At 42.8% G+C, this 24,206-nt stretch overlaps 1 protein-coding gene across 1 annotated transcript in view; it reads left to right on the forward strand.

The window, feature by feature from the left end:
• gpc1b (glypican 1b) overlaps positions 1-24,206 on the forward strand; it is a 64,436-nt gene that overhangs the window by 21,415 nt on the left and 18,815 nt on the right. The window contains exons 2-4 of the mRNA XM_052087939.1: positions 14,180-14,338; positions 21,811-22,038; positions 22,240-22,403. Coding sequence (XP_051943899.1) covers positions 14,180-14,338; positions 21,811-22,038; positions 22,240-22,403 — 551 coding nt within the window. The remainder of the gene's footprint in view (positions 1-14,179; positions 14,339-21,810; positions 22,039-22,239; positions 22,404-24,206) is intronic.

A 24,206-nucleotide genomic window follows, 5' to 3' on the forward strand; every position in this document is an offset into this window, starting at 1 on the left:
AGTGAGCGAGAAGCTTTGTCCCGCTCCCATTACCACATCCCAGCCATTCATGAAACTTGCATTTTTTTTTTTTACCCCCCTGCTCCTTTTTTTGCACTTGGATACCAACTAAGGAAAGGACATTCCGTTTATTATGTTGGAAAGATGAGCTGTGATAGAACGCGCTCCTGTTTAATTTTCAACCTTACTAGTTCATTTGCTATTTCAGCATTCAATTAAGAATCACACGGCTGACTACATCTAATAATTAAAATTCTTTTCCATAGCAAGAAGCCGACGGGGATGCGCTCGGAAATCCTAATCCAGTGCAGTGAAACCGACCACCAGTTTCACAAGTCATATTAATAATTCAAAATGGGGGCTGTTTTTTGAATGACAACAGACTCTGTATCAGTAAGTTAGATGCTTCATTGCAGGTGGGTGGTTGGCAAAAATGAGGAGTCACACATGCAAAGGCAGAACATTTCAAAGACTTTGACGCGGGGAGGATTCTAAAATAGAATTGTTTTCATCTGAAAGGCATGTTGAACAAAATCTGAGGTTGAAGGCGGCAGAGAGGAGCAAAGCTTTGCAGGAAACGGAAAATCACCTTGCAAATGACGGAAGAAAACATCTAAAACCTTGAAGTCTTAAAGCCAAAGTCTACGTAAACACAGAGGAAAACGCCCAGTACAAGCGCAACAACTTCCAAGTTCAGGAGAGCAGATTTTTCTTCTTTCTTTTGTGTGTGTGTGTGTGTGCGCATGTGTCAAAGAAGAACCTCTGAAAAGGACTCTTTCAGGCCGGGATTGAAAGAGGGATTAGATGGAGGCACACCAAGCGAAAAACACTAACATTCCTTCGCACAGTTGATAGGTTGACCTGTCAAAATGCTACCATAAAGCTGCCCCTGCATGGGCACTCGGACTAGCCGTTGGATTGCAAACCCCTTTGTCGTGTCACTAAAAGGCTTAACAACAGGTTCATCATCCACAAATGGCCAAATAAAAGCTAATAGTCATACAATACGTGATATGCTCCACAAGCATTTGTAACCGGGAGTCTCAAATGAATTTTCCACTCAGTGTTGTGGGCTGGTCTGAATTGTGATCCATCCGAATTATAATTTTGCTAATTTGCTAAAGAGTTAAAGAAGTTAAAAGAAAAAAAGGGTGACGTCAGCCTCCGTGTATTAGGAAGAAGGCTGCTAGCAACAAAGATATACAGCACAGTGAAAAAGTCAAAAGTCTTTCTTGAGACAAAAACAACAGAGAGAAGGGCTGGATGCTTAAGGCATGGAAGATAGCTTCGTGTTCTGACGTGTCACTGAGCAATAAAAGGCCATAGCAACTGCAAACATCGGTCTCCAACACAAACTGCAGTCATAACAGATGTTCATTAGTGTTAGCATTAAGCTAGCAGGGTCTTTTTGAAATGCGCGAGGTGTAGTTCTTTGTTTTGTATTTACTTTGCCGGTAGACCTCAACTGGGACTGACAATCAACAGTATCAAGCCTCTTTTTTTTTGGATGAATTGTTTGTATGGAATATATTTTGCCAAACTGTTGCTTATTTTTTTTTCATTTTTGAACATACATTCATACAACATTTGAATATGAACATTTTGTGTTCATATTGCATTTAATTGAAAGATGTTTGTTGTTTTTTTCTCTTTCTTTCTTCTTTCTACATACATTCTTGCTGCTGGAGGCTGTAAATTTCCCCAGTGTGGGACGAATAAAGGATATCTTATCTTATCTTATCTTATTGTGAAGTACGTTTTCTACCCCCATAAAATATAAATGATTGTTTGTCAACACATGGGATTGACCTGCAACCAGTCCAGGGCGTATCTCGACTCTGGAGAGGCCCAAAGTGATCTGGGGTAAAAACCATCAAATAAATGACTAAATAAATCTCCAATTCTACTTTCAAAAGCAGAATGATGCTAAGTTTGTCTTTATCTGATGGAACGATGTCATCTCAAAGGAATTTTGACATCATGATTCCCGTGCACCGCAAACATCCTGAAAGGCAGTACGACTTCCCACCAAGATTTTTTTTTCTCCCCCTTTTTTTTTTTTTTCCAGTAAGCAGGCACACAGCTGGTGCTTGTGGGGGCCCGCTCGCTGATCACCGCTCAATGCCCACACTGTTGTCGCCAAGGCCGGAAGATGACGTTTGGTACATGAGCGATGGTGCTGACCCGCAGAGAACAATGACATGAGATCCTCACAAGATTGACCAAAACTGGGATGTTTGTTTTGGCTTAGTTCCTATCGGCACCCCCCCCCCCCCCGCCCCTTCATTGGCCTTTTTGCCTTTTTGTCCGTCCGTATGTCATCACTGTGTATTAGCCTGCCGACAAAGACATTTTGCTGACTTGCACTGACGAAGGCGAGAAAGTACGAGCCTGTCCTGACCTGACTTCAGAAAAGACAGCTTGGCATGCTCACACTTTGCTATAACAGTGCTTTCCTTGTGTCACGACTGTTTTCAGATCTGACTTTTGATGAGACTCACTGTGGTTGTTATGAGCCTGGATTGAGAAGGGAGCGCAAAAGAATCATCACGCGCAACCCTTTCTTTTTTGGAGGCGGTGATTAAATTGTCGCCTCTGCTGCCTTGTTAATTTATGGTCAAACAGCAGGTGGAACGCAAGCAGCCCCTGCGCAAAGTTACGACTGCGGTGCCATTAAATGCAAAAAAATGATTTAACGAAAATACACACACACACACACAAAAACAAATAATAAAACAGTGTGATGTCTGAGGATCTGGCATGTATGGATCTGTTTCCTCAGGAGCCCAGATTCCTGGCCAGGGGGGCATGGGAGGCGCCGTATAGGCGTCGGAATGGCTGAAGAATGACTAAAGTTGGTTCCGAGAGACCTGGCCATACATTCTGCTGATCACTGAGAAAGTTGGTTAGACTTGCTTTTAAATTCTCTCTGGTCTGAGCAAATCCAATATTTAACACTCTTCTCACTTGGCGATGTGGAGTGAAGCTCCGATTGATTGAAGTTTTAACTTTTAAGTCTCTTACCGTGAATGCAGCAAAAGAGACATCAAGCAGGGAGTCGATAAAAGGATGGGGCTGGGGGCTTTGATTATGCAGCAAGAGTCTCCATTTCAAAACAAAGCTCCATTTATTTGTGTGAAAAAGAATGAGGTTGAGTAGTGATGTGCGTGGTGTGTTTTGTGCTACGGATCAATCAATCAAACGTACCGTTACGGAATTTTTAATTGCTTTGAAACGGGGCTCCTTGGACAGCCATCCGTTTTCTAATCCGCTTATCCTCACAAGGGTCGTGGGTGTGTTGGAACGTATCCCAGCTGTCTTCGGGCAGTAGGCGGGGGACACCCTGAACTGCACCCAATCGCAGCGCACATGATGCTATTGGGCTAACATTTTGTTTTCTTTGTATTCAGTTTTAGGACGATCATTTTTTTTTTTTTTTACCTTTGTTTAAACCTTACGACATCTTCAGTTTTCTCACCTTCACCATTCACAACAACCGAGACGTGGCCGAATGTTTCGGAGCTTCTTGTTTCTTTGACTGGCCCCCGACAACAGCAGGTCATCTTTCTTTTCTGCGGAGGTGCAGAGCGCAGCGAGCTTGACTGCTTTTGTTTGCTCTGTCACCATCAAGAGATGAGGCGTGCCACAAAAGAAAGGCTTTGCTGGGAGAGGAGTCGAGCTTAAAAAAAAAAGAAAAAAAGTTTTTTTCTCTCTTGCATACCTGTGCACAAGCACAGAGCTGCATTCACTCTCTGTTTCTATGCATAGTTCATTGCAATAACAAATTCACGGGATAGTCGCAATGTGGGAATGGAGTATACATTGTGTTATTCAGAAGTAGGGATTCCAATGCTGACAATACAAAATGGCTTTAAACACGACTAATTTATCCATTCATCGATTTAAAAAAAAATAATTTTATTCATTCATTCATTCATCTTCCGAGCCGCTTGATCCTCACTAGGGTCGCGGGGGGTGCTGGAGCCTATCCCAGCTGTCTTTGGGCAGTAGGCGGGGGACACCCTGAATCGGTTGCCAGCCAATCGCAGGGCACACAAAGACGAACAACCATTCGCACTCACACTCACAACTAGGGACAATTTAGAGTGTTCAATCAGCCTGCCATGCATATTTTTGGAATGTGGGAGGAAACCGGAGCACCCGGAGAAAACCCACGCAGGCCCGGGGAGAACATGCAAACTCCACACAGGGAGGCCGGAGCTGGAATCGAACCCGGTACCTCTGCACTGTGAAGCCCACGTGCTAACCACTGGACTACCGGGCCGCCACTTTATTTTTATTTTATTTTAATTTTTTTGTTTTTTCTTTTTTTGGGGGTCTATACAGCTTAGCCTGTTCAGTTTCACTGGGAGCTGGAGCCTCGCCCAGCTGACGTTAATGTGAAAGGCACACGACGCCGTCGACGGGGTTGTCAGTCATTCACGGGGCCCACTTGTATTTGAAAAATTGTCATTCAAATGTGAACTCTCTTTTGGATGAAATGGAATCCAACGAGCAACGTCGAAACTTAATAAAAAAAAATGAAGGAGAAATTAATTGATTCAATGGTGAGCTTTAAAGTCACAAAATTTTGAATGTGATCCTTTTCCCAACATCATACTTGCATCTGGGGTATGTCATTAAAAAAAAAAAAAAAAAAAAGATTCAATACATACCTCGATTTACGGGGTGTGATGCGACTGAAAATTGGTTTGATTTTTAAATTGGAGCGATGAGACTCGTTTGGATTCTGTGGGATGACGACTGGATTCGGTAGGGCCCAGTTTGAGAGGGGAGGATGCAACGATTTTCTTGTCACGACATTTTGACTAGCAGCAATTCTGAAGTAAATGAAAGTAAATGCAGATATCTGCGATGTTTTCAATTCAAGTGAATGGAAAAGTAAAAATCTTCAACTGGCATTATGACTAGTCGCAATCAAATTATATTTACTATCTCAAACATGTATCGGCGATTCACACAGCTAGCTAGATGGACCTGCCAATGAATTGTGTTTAATTTACAGTCACCACAAAACTCCAAACACATAATTAGCAAACGTGATGTCCCGAAAAGAAAGGTTGAACCTTTCCCACTCCCGTTGCTCCTTTTATTGATTCCTTTCCCTTCCGTGCGTATCATGTGACGGGGACGTGTGCGTCAACCGTTGATGCCTTCGCTAGCTCATGAATGGCAAACCCATCCATCCCGCACACGCAAATACGGCACAACAACAACACGCCCAGTCCTCTCGACTCCGAAATGAGGTCAGCCTGTTCAAAGCTGCTCCCTTTCTTTGACATTTGTTCACTTATTATTATTCCCCCCCCCCCCGCTCCCCCTTTTCAAATGACTTTGCACTGATTTTCCACCTCGGCACATGATTCAGTAAAATGACACATGGGCAAGCTCAAGTGAAGACACGTCTCCAACCTGCGGGAGAAGGGTGTAGCTTAGTATATTTGTATCAAATGAATTTTCGGCAATGCGAAAATGTTCAGGGTTGGGGGGGGGGTTAAAAAACAACAAGCAAAGAGTCAGATAAATAAATAAATAAGTCCGGTGGAGTGGTATGACGATCGGTCTCCCTGACAACATGGCGACCGGACCTGCTCAGTGATTCCGACAGGTCGTTTCCACCAATGAGAGCAAAACTGGCGCTCTTTCGGCTAAACACCGTCGACGTGTGTTTGCTCGCTGTGTCCAAGCGATAAAAGCGGACAAGAGAACAAGAGTAAGTACTTGGGAGAGAACGAAAAGTCAACACGCCTGCGCGCTAATCGGAGCAGTCAGTCAAGCGTGCTTCAAAAAAAAAAAAAATCACTGCATAACCCTTCTTTGTGTGTTTTGTCACTCGTAAACGCCGGCCCCTTTTTGAGCGCGGCAACGCAAATATTGCGAGTTTAACATTCAGGGGGCTTGCTTAACCTTGGGAGGAAGCCGATCAAGTATCGTATTGGGTCTTGACAAGCGTTTCATTAAATCAGATTTGTGTGAGTCAGGTTGGGGCCTCGATGTTCATGCGCTGAATGTGCTGGTAGAGGTCAGATGCAAGTTTCGATACCCGGGGACTGATCTCTAAAAATAGATCTGTGCCTGGAGTGTATGAAATGGGATGTTTTCGTCAATCGTAACGAGGAAATAAATGTAGTGATTGTCAAAGTGTGTTACGAGGGATTCCTTGTGCCTGCGTCGAGTTCGGTTTTCTTTAACTTGAAGTACAATATGTTAGCATTCAATGTTGAAAGACTGTTTGAAAGCAGGCTGCCCGGTAGCCAGTGGTTAGCACATCGGCTTCACAGTGCAGAGGTACCGGGTTCGATTCCAGCTGCGGCCTCCCTGTGTGGAGTTTGCATGTTCTCCCCGGGCCTGCGTGGGTTTTCTCCGGGTGCTCCGGTTTCCTCCCACATTCCAAAAACATGCGTGGCAGGCTGATTGGACGCTCTAAATTGTCCCTAGGTGTGAGTGTGAGTGCGAATGGTTGTTTGTCTCTGTGTGCCCTGCGATTGGCTGGCAACCGATTCAGGGTGTCCCCCGCCTACTGCCCGAAGACAGCTGGGATAGGCTCCAGCACCCCCCGCGACCCTAGTGAGGATTGAGCGGTTCGGAAGATGAATGAATGTTTGAAAGCATCTTTTGAAGTACCAGTTATCTTTTTATTTTCTGATTGTTAAGTGCAGTGTTACGCTCACATAATGTCACTGTGGCTTATAATATTAAATAAACACTTTTGAATGAACACTCAGGCCTTGTTAGGTGCTACTTATTGTAAAATGTTGAAAACAAAACCAAAAAAACCCAACAACCCTTCAATAATCAACCCTTTTTTCTTCCCAAGTAAATTTTGAGGTACACATTCTAAATGTTATCGAGTCATGGATTGACGAAATCGTTTAGAATTGTGACGACTGTGTGGAATCTAGCAGAGGCACTCTTGATTGAATTTTTCAATTTGAGCCAGTTAGCTTGCTGAAGCAAAACATGGTGCCAGAGATTTGCTCCGGAGCAGTTTGATCTTTTCAAAATGCATTTTCGATTGAAACAAAAACAAACTTTTAGAGGTAACTTCTGTGATTAAGTATAAGAAGTGTGTATATGTATACACACACACACACACACACACACACACACACAAAGTTTTCCTATCCACTCGGTCTTTGCACCAGACATGTTTTATACATACATGCAATGTGTGTAACATGACACATCTCCATGTCAAATCAATTTCCTCGTTAACACTGACACTGTCACACTAGCTTTGAAGTCTGATATCACTGCATCTGTTCTACATTTATTACTATGTAATAAAACAAAAAAAAATAAAAAATAAAAATGCCAGTGGACACCGTTTGTGGTTTTATTTGACTTCCCATGAAATTATTGTTAAAGTTACTTCCAAGTGCCACATAGAAAACCAATGACACATGCTAGCTTTTGTTCAACATTAAAGGTAATTCTCAGTGGGCTTATTTTTATTCCTTGCGCCTGCAAGCGATAACAACTATTTTCCATTTTCTCTTTTTTTCCCCTTTGATATTCGACGCTGACTCATCATCGGAGCGTCTTCTGCTGCTCCCGAGCCGACTGGAATCAGTCTCTGAGGGCCATTTTGGTCATATAATATTAAGTGATCCCAGCCATTACTGTTTGAATGGAAAAAAAAAGTACACATTGCTGTGGAAGTCATTTTCTCATTGGATGGACCATCTAGTCAGTCTATTCGCGTCGAGTTAGGTAGCTGGTCAAACGTTGGATCCTTTGTTTTTATAATTGAAGTAAGTGACTTCATTTCAAATGCATGTTTGTCGGCCCTCACTGAATCACTCACTGTGAATGTGAGAGATCTGCGAATGGCTGCCAACCAGTCCAGGATGAAAGTCTGCCTGAAGCCCAGTGTCCTGGAATAGACTCGAGCTCTACAGTACGGCACATGAGAACCCCCCCCCCCCCCCGCAACCCCCCCAAAAAAGGGAAAATGAGATGTTGAAACTCAGCAGGACATTTAGGATTTATTCCCAAATTTGATCGTGATCTGCACAATAGAAAGAAGTGCTGCATCAGTGGGTGTAGTAGAGGATTGTCCATAAATTGAATGTGTCCCAATGGGATATAATAATATGTGATTGGTTCGATTTAGCGTACAAAAGGTCAACTGGTCTGCTGATCCAAATGTCTCACTGCCGTGCTGTATATCTTCCACTCGTCTGCCATGAGGAAGCTATTTCTGTGAGCCTGTGGGTCTGGCAGCCCGGTTAACTTGCGGGGGTCTTTCGCTGTATCTCGCTGTACGACATACTATGTTTTCGGGGACAGATTTTAAATGTTGAATAATGGGCTGGTCACAACGGCACTAAATCGTGGATCAACATATGTCATTGGTTAAACCTGTAATTCCTTGTTTAAGTGTATGTTGGTTTATTGTTCATGAATTCTTAACTAGAAAATTTGGGAAGTGAGACGTGTTTTCCATGTAAATGCCCTAATCCGTTCCAAGTCCACCCGCCCACCCCCCCAAAAAGAAAAAAATCAGACATAAATGTTTTCTAAAGCATAAACATGCATCTAAATATGTAACGAATACATGTTTCAATTACATTATTGCACAATAAATGGGAATTTTGCATAAGGTAAAAATAATGAATAGAGTAAAGAATAAAAATGACGGTCATTTAACTTTTAACTGTGTCCTCATCGTTTTTTGTTTTTTTTTGCCCTCTTTAGTCCATGTTCTCTCTCAGAAGTGGATTTTGCCTGGACGTTTGCTTTTGTCGGCTTTTAACAATCCTCAGAAAATGTCCAAGGCAAACATCACCATCGTGAGCGATTGCCGGACTGGTGAACACCTTTTGTAGGTCATTCACATTTATGTAAAACTATCGGAACACCTCATGGTCCGAGGGGCAAATGACGAGGACGCATCTGTCTATCTATCTATCCATCTACACACATAGACACATACGATAGAGGTCCCTCTTAGCCAATGGGATGCCAGGATGATGCTTGGTAAAAGCCAATGGCAGAGCAACTATAAGTATGTTGCGTTCAGGAAACTCGGAATTGTGAGTAGCAGCCCATACTGTCTTTTTACCTTTTGTGTCTTGAAATGTCTTTCGTAACAAGAGGCAATATTTTCCAGTCGGAGTGTTTCGTAACTTGAAAATTTCATATGAAGAGATGTTCGTGAGTAGAGTTACCACTGTATACCAAGGATACTCATCGTAAATGGCACCAAAACAACCGTGTGCAATAATAAACGTAAACATGCTCAGAGATGTCATAATGAAAAAAAGAAAATCCATATTTGAGCCCAGTTAACCCAGTGCAGGTTTTCTGAACGGCAAAATGATGCTGCTCGCAGTAGCTCTCAACTCAACCGAAATGTATTTCTAGAGCACTTTAAACCATCCGCAGCTTCATTCAAAGTGCTGTACACCAAGTGAAAATCAGACGTAAAAACTAAGGCACTTCAAATAATAAATGACGAATATCTTCAACCGCACGCGCAAAACTTGAAATTTATTACTCCCGTGACAAAGTGCACCTACGTAAGATGAAGGCAGTCATTGTTCATTTCCCGCTACGCTCTCATTTCTGCTTGTCTGCCGTCATCTCTTAAGGCCCGTGCATTGTCATTCCCAACCACGCTTCATCCCAATGCGGCTCACCCTTCGTATGCATCCCACTAATAGGAGCATTCCACCCTGGTGAACACCGATAAGCGGATGGTTAAGGAACTGTTCTCCGTTTAGCATCCCAGCCTGTCAAAAGAAAGAAGGAAAGAGTGGCCCGGGCGTAGCTCTGGGCTTCCATTAAAAACGAACCCTTATTAAATCATCACGCACACACACTCATTGTACTGTTGAGGCGGCTGATTGGCTTGCTGCCTCCATGCTGATTGGCCTCACAGCGGGAGGTTGATGAAAGCGGAACAGCAACCCTGTTGATTTAAATATATTTGAATAGCTCATTGAATTTGGTGCCAGTTGTTCGTGTGGGGTTCTATGTCCTCGAATTTGTATGCAGTTTGTGTTATGAGCATGTTTTGCCCATCAATCATGCCTGCAATGACGCTTATTCAGGCCGTAGGGATGATTTAGAAGCAATAAAGACAGGAAACGGCAAAAAAAAAAAAAAAGAAACGGGCTAATCTCTAATGTATGAGAAGCAGATTTCTAATATGTAATGAAAGCAGGCTTTTGGCTGTCTCTTCACGTCTGGCATTAGCAGCCCAAACATCCCACGAAATGTTAATTCAAAACAGTGCTGAATCTTTTGTGTTTTTCACTTCATCTTGACGTTTTTTCCCTCCTACCATCACAACATTAGGTGCATCTGCGCAGACAAATTGGATCCGTTTCAAGATACCAATCAAAAAATAATCAACGACCGCACTGATTTGCTTGTTAAAGGATTATTGTTATACCCTAATGCCTCATAGAAAACAAAAGCATTAAGACAACCAATTAAAACCATTGACAACCTCTCTCTCTCTCTCTCTCTCTCTCTCTCTCTCTCGCTACTTGACTTGTTCACTGCTTGCGGACTGTGGTCACCACTGGATATAATAACTAACTGCTAGCTACTGAGCTAGCTAACAAGTTACCTAAGTTACCAACTTGCTAACCAGCTACTGAGCTATGTAGCTAACTAACTAGCTGCTGTCTAGCTGCACCGAACACAGGATTTGCTACTTTGCCATGTACCTTGATAAACTAACTGTTAACTAGCTGCCTAGATATATACACACAAACTGCTAATTCACTCCCGAGCTATAAGATAACTGCTATATGCTCAGCTACGAACATTTAACTTTTTTTGCTACAAACTATCTAGTCAGCTACCTACATTATGTGGCTAACAAACTAACTTCTGGCAAACTACCTGGCTATGTAGCAAGTGGAAATCATCCTTTTAAACATACTTTTTATGAGGGCCCGGGAAACAAGTAGACGGTCTACAAACTATCTAGTCAGCTACCTACATTATGTGGCTAACAAGCTAACTTCTGACAAACTACGTGGCTATGTAGCAAGTGGAAATCATCCTTTTAAACATACTTTTTATGAGGTCCCGGGAAACAAGTAGACGGTCTACAAACTATCTAGTCAGCTACCTACATTATGTGGCTAACAAACTAACTTCTGGCAAACTACCTGGCTATGTAGCAAGTGGAAATCATCCTTTTAAACATACTTTTTATGAGGGCCCGGGAAACAAGTAGACGGTCTACAAACTATCTAGTCAGCTACCTACATTATGTGGCTAACAAGCTAACTTCTGACAAACTACGTGGCTATGTAGCAAGTGGAAATCATCCTTTTAAACATACTTTTTATGAGGTCCCGGGAAACAAGTAGACGGTCTACAAACTATCTAGTCAGCTACCTACATTATGTGGCTAACAAACTAACTTCTGGCAAACTACCTGGCTATGTAGCAAGTGGAAATCATCCTTTTACACATACTTTTTATGAGGTCTCGGGAAACAAGTAGACGGTGTTCACACCCACAACGGAGCCAACATCCGTGTCTAACTATGCACATCTACAAAAAAAAAAAAGACAAATCCACCCATGCTCACAGTTGGTGTGTTTTGCCCTAGACTTGTGCTGGACAAGAAAATAGGCCCCATTATATATATTTTTTTATATTTTTGAATAGAATTCAATTTCTAGTCTGTTTGTTTTTGTGTTTTTTACTTGGAAGTGGTTTATGGAGTGGCAGTGTGTCATACTGAGTGCTGTTTGTTCTGCTTACGTTTGATGAGTCCAGTCAGAAAACACGTGTTTGGTCACTCGGAACATGTTCTCTCTGCACTTTGTTTGAAGTGCTTTCACCTGAATAGATGTGAGCTGACGGCCACAAACACAGTGATGTTTATAGAGTCGGCCATGTTTGTATCATGAGCCTCTTAGAACCGTTATGCTCTATTGCAGCCGACCTTTTATAGCTGTTAGGCTTGTGTTGCGTGTGTATGTGTGTGTGTGTGTAAATGCCCTTGCATGTGTTTACACCTGCAAAATTTTTCTGGAAAACAATCATGCTGAGTTTTATTTATAGAGGCTTGACAGTAATACTGCCAGTGTGTGTGTGTATGTTTATGTGCGTATTCTTTGCATGTCCTTTCAAATGACACGCGGCGAGCAGGTTGGACTGGAGGGAAGTGATAGAGGACGCACACACACACACAGAGGGTGCAGGCATTTAAAGAAGCAGCCAAGGAGCTGACAGATTGCAGCTGACCTCTAAGCAGAATATATATTATTTCAACATAAATCTTCCCTTTTTCATTCCTCTGTTTTCGCATGCTGCTTCTTTGTGATCTCATCTCCACTATTTATCCTCCCCGGGCAGTTTTTTTTTCTCTTCACATCTCTCTCTCTCTCTCACACACACTCGCAGACACCTCTCCAAAGTCCAAATGTTCCCCACTGGCGGGTATGTGGGTGAGAGTCACAGCCTAACCAGTTGAGAAGGTGCTGAAAGGTTCCCAATGTCACCTTACTTGTAAATTTCCCCAGTGTGGGACGAATAAAGGATATCTTATCTTACAGTCCACTTTGCTTTTGCATTTGAAGAGGGTGAAATTGCCTTTAATTGCTACGATTCAAAGTTGGCTCGGATGAGACTCTTATAGGACAGTTAGGGGGAACTTGGCAGACACATAATCCTTCACATGTACACACGCCAGGAGTATAAAATTCACCTGAGCAGGTTCGACTTAATCGCTAAGTCGAAACCTCAGCTCTCATTTTTAGACATACAGTATGATGCAAGCTTTGCAAAAGTTCCTCTCCTCCACCCAGAATATCGATTTCCTCCGTGTGTTGCGTGTCTGTGTGATCATACCCACTAGACACTTTAGTAGACATCCCAGACATTTTATTAGGTATTATTGGTTCAGTCGGGGAATTCTGGACACAAGTTTGACATTTTCTACTGAAGTTGCAATACATTCTATGATGCTTGGTTCACGTCTCAGCCAAATCATATCAGATATCACATAGTTCTGTTCATGTGATGCTTTTAGCAACTCTTTAAACGTTCCTATGTGTGTGTATGTATATACAGTGTATATATATTATAGAGGCGGCCCGGTAGTCCAGTGGTTAGCACGTTGGCTTCATAGTGCAGAGGTACCGGGTTCGATTCCAGTTCCGGCCTCCCTGTGTGGAGTTTGCATGTTCTCCCCGGGCCTGCGTGAGTTTTCTCCGGGTGCTCCGGTTTCCTCCCACATTCCAAAGACATGCGTGGCAGGCTCATTGGACACTCTAAATTGTCCCTAGGTGTGAGTGTGAGTGTGAATGGTTGTTCGTCTCTGTGTGCCCTGCGATTGGCTGGCAACCGATTCAGGGTGTCCCCCGCCTACTGCCCGGAGACAGCTGGGATAGGCTCCAGCACCCCCCGCGACCCTAGTGAGGATCAAGCGGCTCGGAAGATGAATGAATGAATGAATATATTATAGATCAATAAAATCGCAACCCTCCCCTCCCCACTCATCACTGTTTGTGTAACCCTAATCTAAGGATTAGCAATCAATCAAATATAATGCACGTTGCATTATATCGAGTGGTGTTGAGATGTGCAGTATATACATATTGTTAAAATCCCCCAAACTGAGCTTTAATATCTCAGTAAAGGCATCACAATCCCATTACAATGTGCATGCGTGGCACCGAGAATTTCTGCTTGAAATATCAAGTCGAAGGCAACATGGCTTAAAATGTAAATGAACGCCACCCACATGTTTTATCCGTCAAACAGCCTTTGCCTCATTGAAGTGCAATTTGCTTTTCGACACGCTTTTTCTTCCAATATGTGAATCGGCGACACTCGAGAGCAGACAGAGAAACTTTGACGGACCGCGTTGACGCTCGCACGTGCGCTATTTGACGATGTGCATTGCTAGTAGTCCTTTGCCAGAGACCTGTCTGCATCTCGCCAGGTAATCGAATGACGAGTGAGCCCACGTCGCCGTCAACTGCCAACGCAGTTGCCACTGCAGCTTATGCGAGATTGTCGTGTCCATGCTGGCTCCTCGGATGATTATAAAGTAGCTGAGTGTTGACATCAATGACAGAGCCAGTTTTACTAATGCCTTTCCCCGTCTCTTTTTCCCTTTTTCTCCTTCCTTGTGCTTCTTTCCCATCCTCGCTCGTCCTGTTTCTCGACCCAACAGGGGAGCACCTGCGCATCTGTCCTCAGGGTTACACCTGCTGCACCAGCGACATGGAGGACAACCTAGCCATGCTGAGCCGAAGAGAGGTAGAGGGACTTCTCAAAGACGCCGGACGCTCCTTGCAGGTTTCCCTCGGAGGACAGTATAAGGCCTTCGATGGTGAGTTTCTAAACCTGTGCGCAAAGAACACAACCGAGCCGACATACGACGATGGATGAAGATGCGTGATTGTCGGGATTAAAATTAAAGGCTTGTGAGGCTTTTGTTAGGATGACAACCGGCGCTTACCAGTTACTTAGGTGAGCATTATTATTATTTTTTTTTTTTACAGTGATTAAGCTCACGAAGGCGGCCCGGTAGGCCAGTGGTTAGCACGTCGGCTTCACAGTGCAGAGGTACCGGGTTCGATTCCAGCTCCGGCCTCCCTGTGTGGAGTTTGCATGTCCTCCCCGCCTGCGTGGGTTTTCTCCGGGTGCTCCGGTTTCCTCCCACATTCCAAAAACATGCGTGGCAGGCTGATTGGACGCTCTAAATTGTCCCTAGGTGTGAGTGTGAGTGCGAATGGTTGTTCGTTTCTGTGTGCCCTGCCATTGGCTGGCGACCGATTCAGGGTGTCCTCCGCCTACTGCCCAAAGACAGCTGGGATAGGCTCCAGCACCCCCCGCGACCCTAGTGAGGATCAAGCGGCTCGGAAGATGAATGAATGAATGAATATTCTCATCATTTGACATCTTAGGCGTAGCAATATGTAATTCCCTTGCCCACGGTTCGCCGATTGATATTAGGAGCAGTAATGCAAAACTGCAGTTCAGCACCACTTTGAGAGGCTTATTGCCGCCATATTGCCACCAAGCGTTGTCCAATTTTCTCTATCTGTGGCAAGTTTCTCGAAACTGGATCGGTGTTGGATCTGGTTCCAGATCCAGCTGGTGCAGACAAACAGATGGTTTTTAGACTGCAATGTCCCATCAACGCCATCCCCTGCCCTCCATCAACTCTGCAGTCCCCGGCTCATAAACCAACGAGGGGAAATGGGAACCAAGAGGAGAGAACGGACGACAATGTCTCATCGACACCGTCCCTTTGTTTAAACCAAATGTATGATTGAAGTGCATACAAATGAACAGCGCTATGTCCAAATAACTCCATTATGAAGCAACAAAAGAGGAAATTCTTTGCATACTAGAATCATCAAATGTTTAGAGAATGAAGCCGAGTTACGCCGAATAATGTTTAGATGTCGTCAGCATTGTTTACTGACTCTTCTTTTGCTAAATGAGGTGTTTTTCCCCCCAAAATCGAAAGGTCAAGAAGCGCGCTATGACACGCACTAACTATGGAATTTGCACATCCTGGAGAGCTTTGTGCGTGTGTGTGTGTTTTGGCCCTTCCGTGCTATTCCTTTGGCACAGCAGCATCGGCACCCGCGGTGAAAAAGGAGTGCGACCGCCAGAATGAAGGACTCGGACCGACACGGGAAAAGTAAACAAACGCCATTCCGCTACTAATCATGACGATGGCAAAAGGTCATAGCCTAATCTGACAGATCTATCGTCAGCCACTGGCCAGCGGAGAACTGGTCCTGCTCCAGGGGAGCTCTCTGTCGTTTTAAACTCTCAATTGTTTGCAATATATTTGGAAAATAATGTTGACGGAATCATGGCTGGTGCCAAGACATTTCATTTTTTGAAATTCAGCTTTGTGGAAATTGTAGAAACCGTGAAGATGACGTACTTGAAGAATGCAACCCGTGGCTATGGCTGCCTTGCGTTTATTTCAGTCAAGAAAACAAGACGTTTCGTTTTATTCCGCTTGTAATTTACTCTTGGTTTCCACATATTGGCACGAGTAGTTGCTGCTTCTATCTCGGAAGAAACACTTTTGGTCCTCATATTTGAAAGATTACTTACAGTAACAGTGGGATGGAAATGCAGAACAGCTTGCTCACAGACACATTTTAGGAAATAGATAACTGCGCACTAATTTCACACCCGATGGGTGGGAAAGGCATTCAAAGAATTTTTATTCAAGCAATAACAAGTCAATTTTCCATATTGTGTCTCCTTTAAAGTGATCGCAGGGTCTGAATTTTCGTGAGCTTAATCATTGTAAAAAAAAAAAATAATAATAATATTCATTCATTCATCTTCCTAACCGCTGTTGGGACACCCCTGTATATTCAGATAATAACCAGATAATAACCAGATGCGGTGTTAGCATGTAGGAATTTTGACGTCCTTCCTTGTTCATGTAAAAGATCGTTTGTATAAGTACATTTACAACAAGAAGGGGACTACATTTTCTTCCAACCACTTCCCCTTGCGTCCCAATGACTGCAAACAGTGACAATATAGCACGCTAGCAGTGCTGACACATCTGGCTATGTTTAGCAGGGTGTGGACTAGCTAGCGCCATGTGACTAAGTGTAGGGTGTTGCTGCTCCAGCTCAGGCAGCATAGACCTTTTTTTTTTTGGTCCACTGACGTTGGAAAAGGTCCCAAGCAAGCCACCAGACCACAGATTAGAGGACCAGCATGCACACATGGAGGATCTGGGTCTTGCAAATATATGCACTCTATATGTGAGCGCGCTGATGTGGCTTTATTTGTTTGTCAGGTTGTAATTTGACTGCCTGGGACTGTTGAGTCGGAGATGGTCTTTTTGTTTAAGTTTGCTTTCGGCTTTACGGTTGATGCTTTTAAAACCGGCGGGACAATGCGGAAAAGGGGATGAATAAAATGGGTTAAAGAGGAGACAAAGGGAACGAGATGGATGACGAAGTGCTAAACAGATGGGAATGCAAATTGACGGGGACAAGAAAATGTCGATTTAAAAAAAAACAAAACAAAGTCTTGGCTTCCAAATCGAAAGGACAAAAGAAGGAAGGTCAAAGAGGACACACGGAGTGATGGGATAGAAAAATGGTGGATGGCAGCCAGGTATGCAAGACAGACGGAGCCGAGAAACCGGCCAGGTGGTGACTAAACCCAGTGGAGCCATTACTGGCATCTGCAAGGCAGGGGTTTGTGTTTGTGTATTCTCACTGGGCACAACATTAGGGACACCTCCACAATCTGATGAGGTCCAAAACAACAAACGCATCAACAATTCCGCCTTTACAAATTCAATAGTGCTCATTCAACACTGCGTTTATGATTGCGGTTATTGCGCTGATTATTAGCATCATTACCCAAGATGGTTTTAACTGCATTTTCTCTGTTTAATCTCATCAGGTTGTGCGGGTGCATCTCATGCGGCCGCAGACGATGACGTTTTTCATGCCTTTTTTATTAAATGCTTTTTTAAATTAAAACTTTATTGAACTAGGTGGTCTCATCGAGACGGGTAAGACGATAACTCAATTTAACTTTGAACTTTACCAGCTTCCAAGCTATTGCGGGAGTAAAAAAAAAAAAAAAAAAAAGGCCTTAGATGAAACACCGATCCCAATCACACATCAAGGCGCGATGGCACGACTTTGTAATGGTTTGAAATGACTTGAATCTGAAATGATCAAACCTACGCAGACTGCGAGCCACGCTGGCAGTTGATGAGAAGTCAAGTCTTTTGCTTCCGGTTGTTCTCTACCTATTTTCAGTTGAAAGCAGGTCACATGCGTTGATGTCGAGTTTCGCAACAACGCCGAAAGAGGAGAAAAAGTGGGACCAAAATCTGGTCAAATGCCTGGCTGGACAGCTGGAGAGCATCACAAGCACTGGCGTCATGACTGTGCTGTATGTCATAGATCTCACCCGCGCCATCACTCGCAATGGAGTTTGTGTAGCAAATAAATACGTACATGGATTTCCCACCATACCACAAAGAATTGAATAATAATTACAGTAGAGTTCAAAGAATCAGCCCCTCTCTTAAATGCTTCGACAACTACGAAATGACTTGATGACCTCCATGAAAGTAAGATTTATGACGGTGCTGTCGAGCTACTAATGACTGTTTTCATAAAATGGATCTTAGTGTTCTTTGCAATTCCATTTGTGAATTATGTTATGTTATTATTTTTTTTTTCCAGTTTGTTTTTCTTGTCTGGCGCCGTTATGCTTTTTATACAAGGAAGCATATTCACTGGCTGGAAAAATAATAGTTATGTAGGCCTGTTTAAAACATGCTGCCTTTTCACCCTTTATTGGTCTCTCATTTAAATACAAAACCAGAAATTTACTGCGGTTAATTCCGGGAATTGTTGAATCTTTTTTTCAGTTATATGGAATAATCTAGGTTTAGTTAGTCATTTTTTTTTCTCTGATTGACTATTACAAAAACCATAGGATTCGACCACCTTACATTGAGGCACGTTACATTCCACAGTATGCACCGTATTTTCCGCACTATAAGGCGCTCCGGAGTATAAGGCACACATTGAATGAATGGCCTATTTTAAAACTGTTTTCATATATCGGCCACACTGCATTATAAGGCGCATAGAATGGTTGCGTTACGCATCCACTAGATGGAGCTACGCTAAAGGAAATACAATACTTTACAGCTTTATTTATATAGAACTTTCACAACCGCTGCAGCTGTAACAAAGCGCTTGAAAGAACATACAAAATACTACGTCCAAGAAATAAGAATATTGATCCACATGTAAGGTGAATCGGATGATAACTCAATTTTAAAGCACAGTCGGCTTTCGAGAAAACGGTGCGCCTTATAGTCCGGTAAATACGATAATTCTGTTTTATTTACGTTTAATTTTGTGTACTCACATTAAATCTCTTTATGCCTTTTTGGGCGGGTCGGGTTTCTGGAAGTGAGTTGAATTATGTTCAGTGCCTCGATGCGGTGCTCGTATCTCAGATTTTCAAGTCAAAGCAAGAAAAAGAAAAAAGGTCTAAATGACGGCTTGTGTCTTGGAAAACCCGTAAATTGGGTCACTCCTATCCCAAGGCGCCACTGGATGATTCCTTGTCCACTGAAGGGCCATGGCTGACAGTGCTGAGTTTTGATTGGCTAATTGTGTTATAACCACAATCAGGCAATACCTTCACCTGCATTCTTCACATTTTCAAGGTCACTCCTGGACATTACCATAAAACCTCCGCGGCGCTTCATTGACTCAGTTTATCTTCATGCAAATCACAGTTTCCATAGCCCGAATCGTACCCCTGCCTCATTAGCCTTAAACTCATCACACTCGTAATGATCGAGAGCAAGCCATAGCATGATGAGTGCAGTCAGTGACATGATGGAGACAGAAGCAAACAGTGGGGTGTTCGATGAGGAAGAAAAGACAAAGACAATGGGTGGTGGAAGAATGCTGCTGAAAAGGAGGGAGTGAATGAATATAAATGAAGAAAGAGGTTGTGTTAAATGGCGCATGTACCAGAAGACTTCTCCAGGAAAGCCTGTTGATAAATGATACGTAGATGCAGTGTGTGATGTGGCAACCGCTTTAACAAAACTGATATTTTAGTTGAATCGAAAGTGAAGCAAACGGCCTCAGTGCATTTGGACTGAGTGTTGTTCTTGATGGAGGGTGACACTGTGTGTAATGGCGGCGAAATCGTCATCTGTGCATTCAGTGTGCCCAGGACAGCAATGTTTGCTTATGTCTGCTGTGTTTATTTTACTTTGACTGCCTTTGCACAGATGGAGCGCGATAACCAGAAAGAAGCTGTCGAGAACGCTAGATACTTGTGGGAAAAGGCCTCTGCAAGAATAAAACCGATGCTCTGCAGTTGTGTGTTTGGAAACCTAGGATGTTTAGGGAGAATACGCACCATACGTAGCACAAAAACTTTAGAGTCCAAACTGTAGTTACATTTTGGGGGAAAGGATATTCCGATGTTGTTTCAGCAAAGCTCCTAAACCCCAAAGTAATATATCGACATGAGGCTACTGTGGTGTGGTTTCTATGAATGTGCCGCAAGTGGACGGCAAACGATTGACACGTTAGTCCCGCCTTCTGTCTATAATTGGTTGTTTTGGGGCCATATCATTTTACTAATGGTTTACTGTAAATTTTTTGAGGGGGTGGGGCTGTGTGTGTGGGGGTGGGGGTCTGTTTTTTTTTTTTAAACAAATATGACAAAAGTGACTTTTGGGAAAATCGTACACTCTAAATTGATCATAGTAAACGCAATACTGAGCATACAGTATATTTTTAGAGATTGCCGAACGATTGAGACTTAGCAATGATGGGTTTTCATCGGGCCCAGCATGCAATTGCTTGAAATCATTGATACATTTGTTAGCATTGTGACACGTTGAGCTTTTTCCATCAGCCTCAAATTTTTCTTTCACTACCACCAAATGCGAAAGCACTCAACATTTATCAAATGGACATGGCGTAGGAAAAAAAAAAAAAATTAAGGCCGTCAGATGTTTAAGTGAAATGAAATTGCTGCTAGCTGTCATTTGTCTCCCACTTACATTGAATTCATTTTCTTTCTGCTCTTTCTTTTTTTTCCCTCATGTTTGTAGGGCGTTGTCAAAGTCAAAAACGATTTTATTTGAAATTCGTAGCCTTTTGCTTTGATGGAGTAAAAGGCCATGGAGTAAAAAGCCCAGTCACACCTCCAGTCCGAGCAGACTTACTGTTTTAGCTTTTTATTGAATGTGTTTTTCAGGTTACTTTTATTGTTGCAAAATATTCCCTTTATTCGCTGCAAAAATTCAGTTTTCCAAGTCAGTGTTGGTGATCCCACTCGTCCCTTAAAGCTTTGAATCACTTCCTGCAACTGTCGAGATGATGTTAAAACGGTTAGAGTTGCCAACTGGAATTCAAACGTCCCTGGCAGTGAAAAAGTTAAACGAGCCAATTTGAACTGCAACATAAGAGGAAATGTACTCACATTGTGGTTTGTTGCTTCTCTTAAGCCTTTGCCGGGTGCATTGCAGCCTTTTGACTTCAAGCCATTTGGCGGTGGAGAAAAGCCGCGTATGAATGAGAAAAGTGATTCTGGATCAAGATGCAATGAGCTCTCTCCATTGTCAAATCCTTCTGTGGGATAAACACCGCTCGAGCTGCGATTGACTGACAGTTGAAGGAAAGGTCGATTCCACCGCTTTATTACATCGGATATCATGTCAGTAACTTCACACAAGATCAGCTTGACGACGGTGCCGGCGTGGTTTGCAAGAAGAATGTGGATAGCAAACTTGCCAGTCTTTGCGCTTAAGATTACCTGAAGGAGTCGGCTTGGGAATAGATTTAATATTTCAATATACAGTGAAACTCCTCTACAATGAAACCTACCTGCGCGAAAATACCCCCTATTGTGAAAAAATTAATTAAAGCCATTCCCTCTTTTCTGCTTCCCCCTAAAACGAAAAATCTCCCTGTTGCGTAATACGAACTCATTTTCTCCACCCTTGCCTCGCAAAATTAGGTTCACTACAATGAAAACAGCGACGTGGAGAAGTGGGAGTTCAGAACAGAGACTGTGTACCAAGCAGGGCCACCGCTTAGATAATCCCATGCAGATGGGCCCGGATGAGTTTAGCATTTTAACGTGTTATGTAACAATGTAAGTGCTGTGAATGTCCCCAGGCCGTGCACATATGGGCAAGTTTTCCCATACTGTGTATGTGGAGTGTGTCCATTATCGGGTGTTGTCCTCAGAATACTTGCTGTTCCAACTTCAAGCTTTTCTTATGTATGTTCTCAGGTTATTTCCTGGATTTGCTGAACAGCTCAGCTGCCACACTAGAGGAGACGTTCATGTCCACCTGGAGGTCTTTCTACTCCCAGAATTCCCTGGTGTTCAACGAGCTCTACACAGATTTGAGACACTACTACCGAGGCTCCAGCCTCAACCTGGAAGAAGCTCTCAATGAATTCTGGGCAAGGCTTCTGGAGAGACTGTTCTTCCATGCAAACAAGCAGTATTCCATCGGTAAATAAATACAATGAATGAACTTGTGCAGTAACTAACGAGGAAACTACTTCCTTTCAAGGTTCGAAAGAGGCTGTTTTTTGGATCAAAATGAATAATTTCCTCGTTGATTTTCAAAACAGCTCCACAAAAAAAAGAAAATGGAAAAAGAAATGGAGCCTTGCATTTATAATGACGGGAATGTTTTTTTGTTGACTCCAGGGGATGACTACCTGGAGTGCGTCTCTAAACAGCTGGAGACACTTCACCCTTTCGGAGAGGTGCCCCGTGACCTCAAAATGAAGGTCACTCGCACCTTTGTGGCCGCCCGGTCCTTTGTTCAGGGACTGGTCGTCAGTGGAGAGGTCGTCCGAAGAGTGTCCCAGGTAACACCTTCTTTCTTGCCCTAGTACCTCTATTTCCTCATCGCCTTCGCCCAACCTTATTTTGTCATCTTTCTTGAACACCGTTGCGCCTTCACAGATTCCAAAAGAGAAACTGCGATCGTTGTCTTTGCCCATTTTTTTTCTACCGTGCCGACCGCCTTTTTATTGCTGTTGGTGAAAATGACTACAAGCCCTATAAAACTTTTACTGATGTCTAATCTTTACTGCAGTTGATATCTTGTATATTTATGCGTTGCAGCGCCCATTTTTATCTCCCTATAATACAATCGCATTAGCTCCATTGACTGTCAGTGGGGACCGAATAGGGCCGCAAAACCCATTTCATTCATTTTGTGGTTTTATCTTCTTTTTACTGGTTTTCCTGTCCAGGACCACGGCTGAGTTGGACATTGTTGGACACGGCAGAGTGAGCACTTCTGCTTTGCCGAGCTAAATCAGCCATCTCGCACGTGTGGCAAATCAAAATGCTTATTATTGCATTATTACTACACAGGTGTAAATTAGCATGACATCTCACTCGAGTATATGTCTCGGATCAAATAAATTGACCGTACCTCAGTCACGTGTCTGAGACCAACCAAAAATTTTATATCGCTTCACAAAAACTCAATGTTCCGGTTTCATAAGTTAACAAAAATAAAACGAACCTTTAGAAAGTCTCAATAGCATGAAAACATAAAAATCGACTTTGAACTTTGTGCATGCTGACTGCAGACTATCCACCAGAGCTGTTGTCCATGAATTATTCATAGAAAATGTTTATTTCTCTACCTTGAGCCGTCTCTGAAGGCGTTTCAGGGAATTTGGCAGCCCATGAACATGTTTGAGTGGCCTTGGATTGTGGGCGGCCTAAGGCACACCTGTGCAATAATCATGCTGTCTAACTGGCGTCTTGTCACATCTCTGAGGTGGACGGATACAGATTTGGGAATAATCTTTGATTGAAAAAGGTGCACACAGTAAAAGTCTGAGCAGTTTGAGTGTTTGGAGTTATATTTTTTTTCTCAGTACGGACAACCATTCATATTTACCATTGCGGATTATTTAGGGCAGCACTGTGTAATTAGCGGCACACACGTGGCCCGCACTCATACATACCCCTGGATTATTATTTTTTTAAAATGTTGTATTTTTTGATCCCCTTCCAAAATGGCCAGGGGATTATAAGCATATTATCTCTTCTGCAGATGACCCCTCGCATAATCATGGGTCAACATCCACGGATTTGGCTAGTTGTGGATGTTTTTTTTTTTCCCAATATTTTTTGTAATTGGATTTTTATTTTTTTTATTTTTTTTTTTGTATTTTGAGAGCCAACCCTAGTTTTTCACTGAGCCTCAATTATGCGCAGCTTTTCACTATTCACCGGCTGGCCCATATTTTGTCCCTATTTATATACTCTATATGTGTATATATATATATATGTATTTACAATTGTAATAATAATTGTAATAATTGTAATAATTTAAAATTGTAAATAGTACTGCGATTTATCCATTTGTGTTCATGTTGTATTTAATTGAAAGATGTTTGTTGGGTTTTTTTTTCTCTTTCTCCTTTCTTCTTTCTACATACATTCTTGCTGCTGGAGGCTGTAAATTTCCCCAGTGTGGGACGAATAAAGGATATCTTATCTTATCTTATTTAAAATAGCATTTTTGTTATTCAGCTTGTTAGAAAGTACGTGGTCCAATGAGACCCAGCTCAGAGTCTCACTCATGACAATTTGTGACCCCCTTCCGTCCTTTAAGTTGCCCATCCATGATTTCGAGTATCGAGTTA

Source organism: Hippocampus zosterae, chromosome 15, assembly GCF_025434085.1.
Source record: "Hippocampus zosterae strain Florida chromosome 15, ASM2543408v3, whole genome shotgun sequence".
NCBI classification, from domain to species: Eukaryota; Metazoa; Chordata; class Actinopteri; order Syngnathiformes; family Syngnathidae; genus Hippocampus; species Hippocampus zosterae.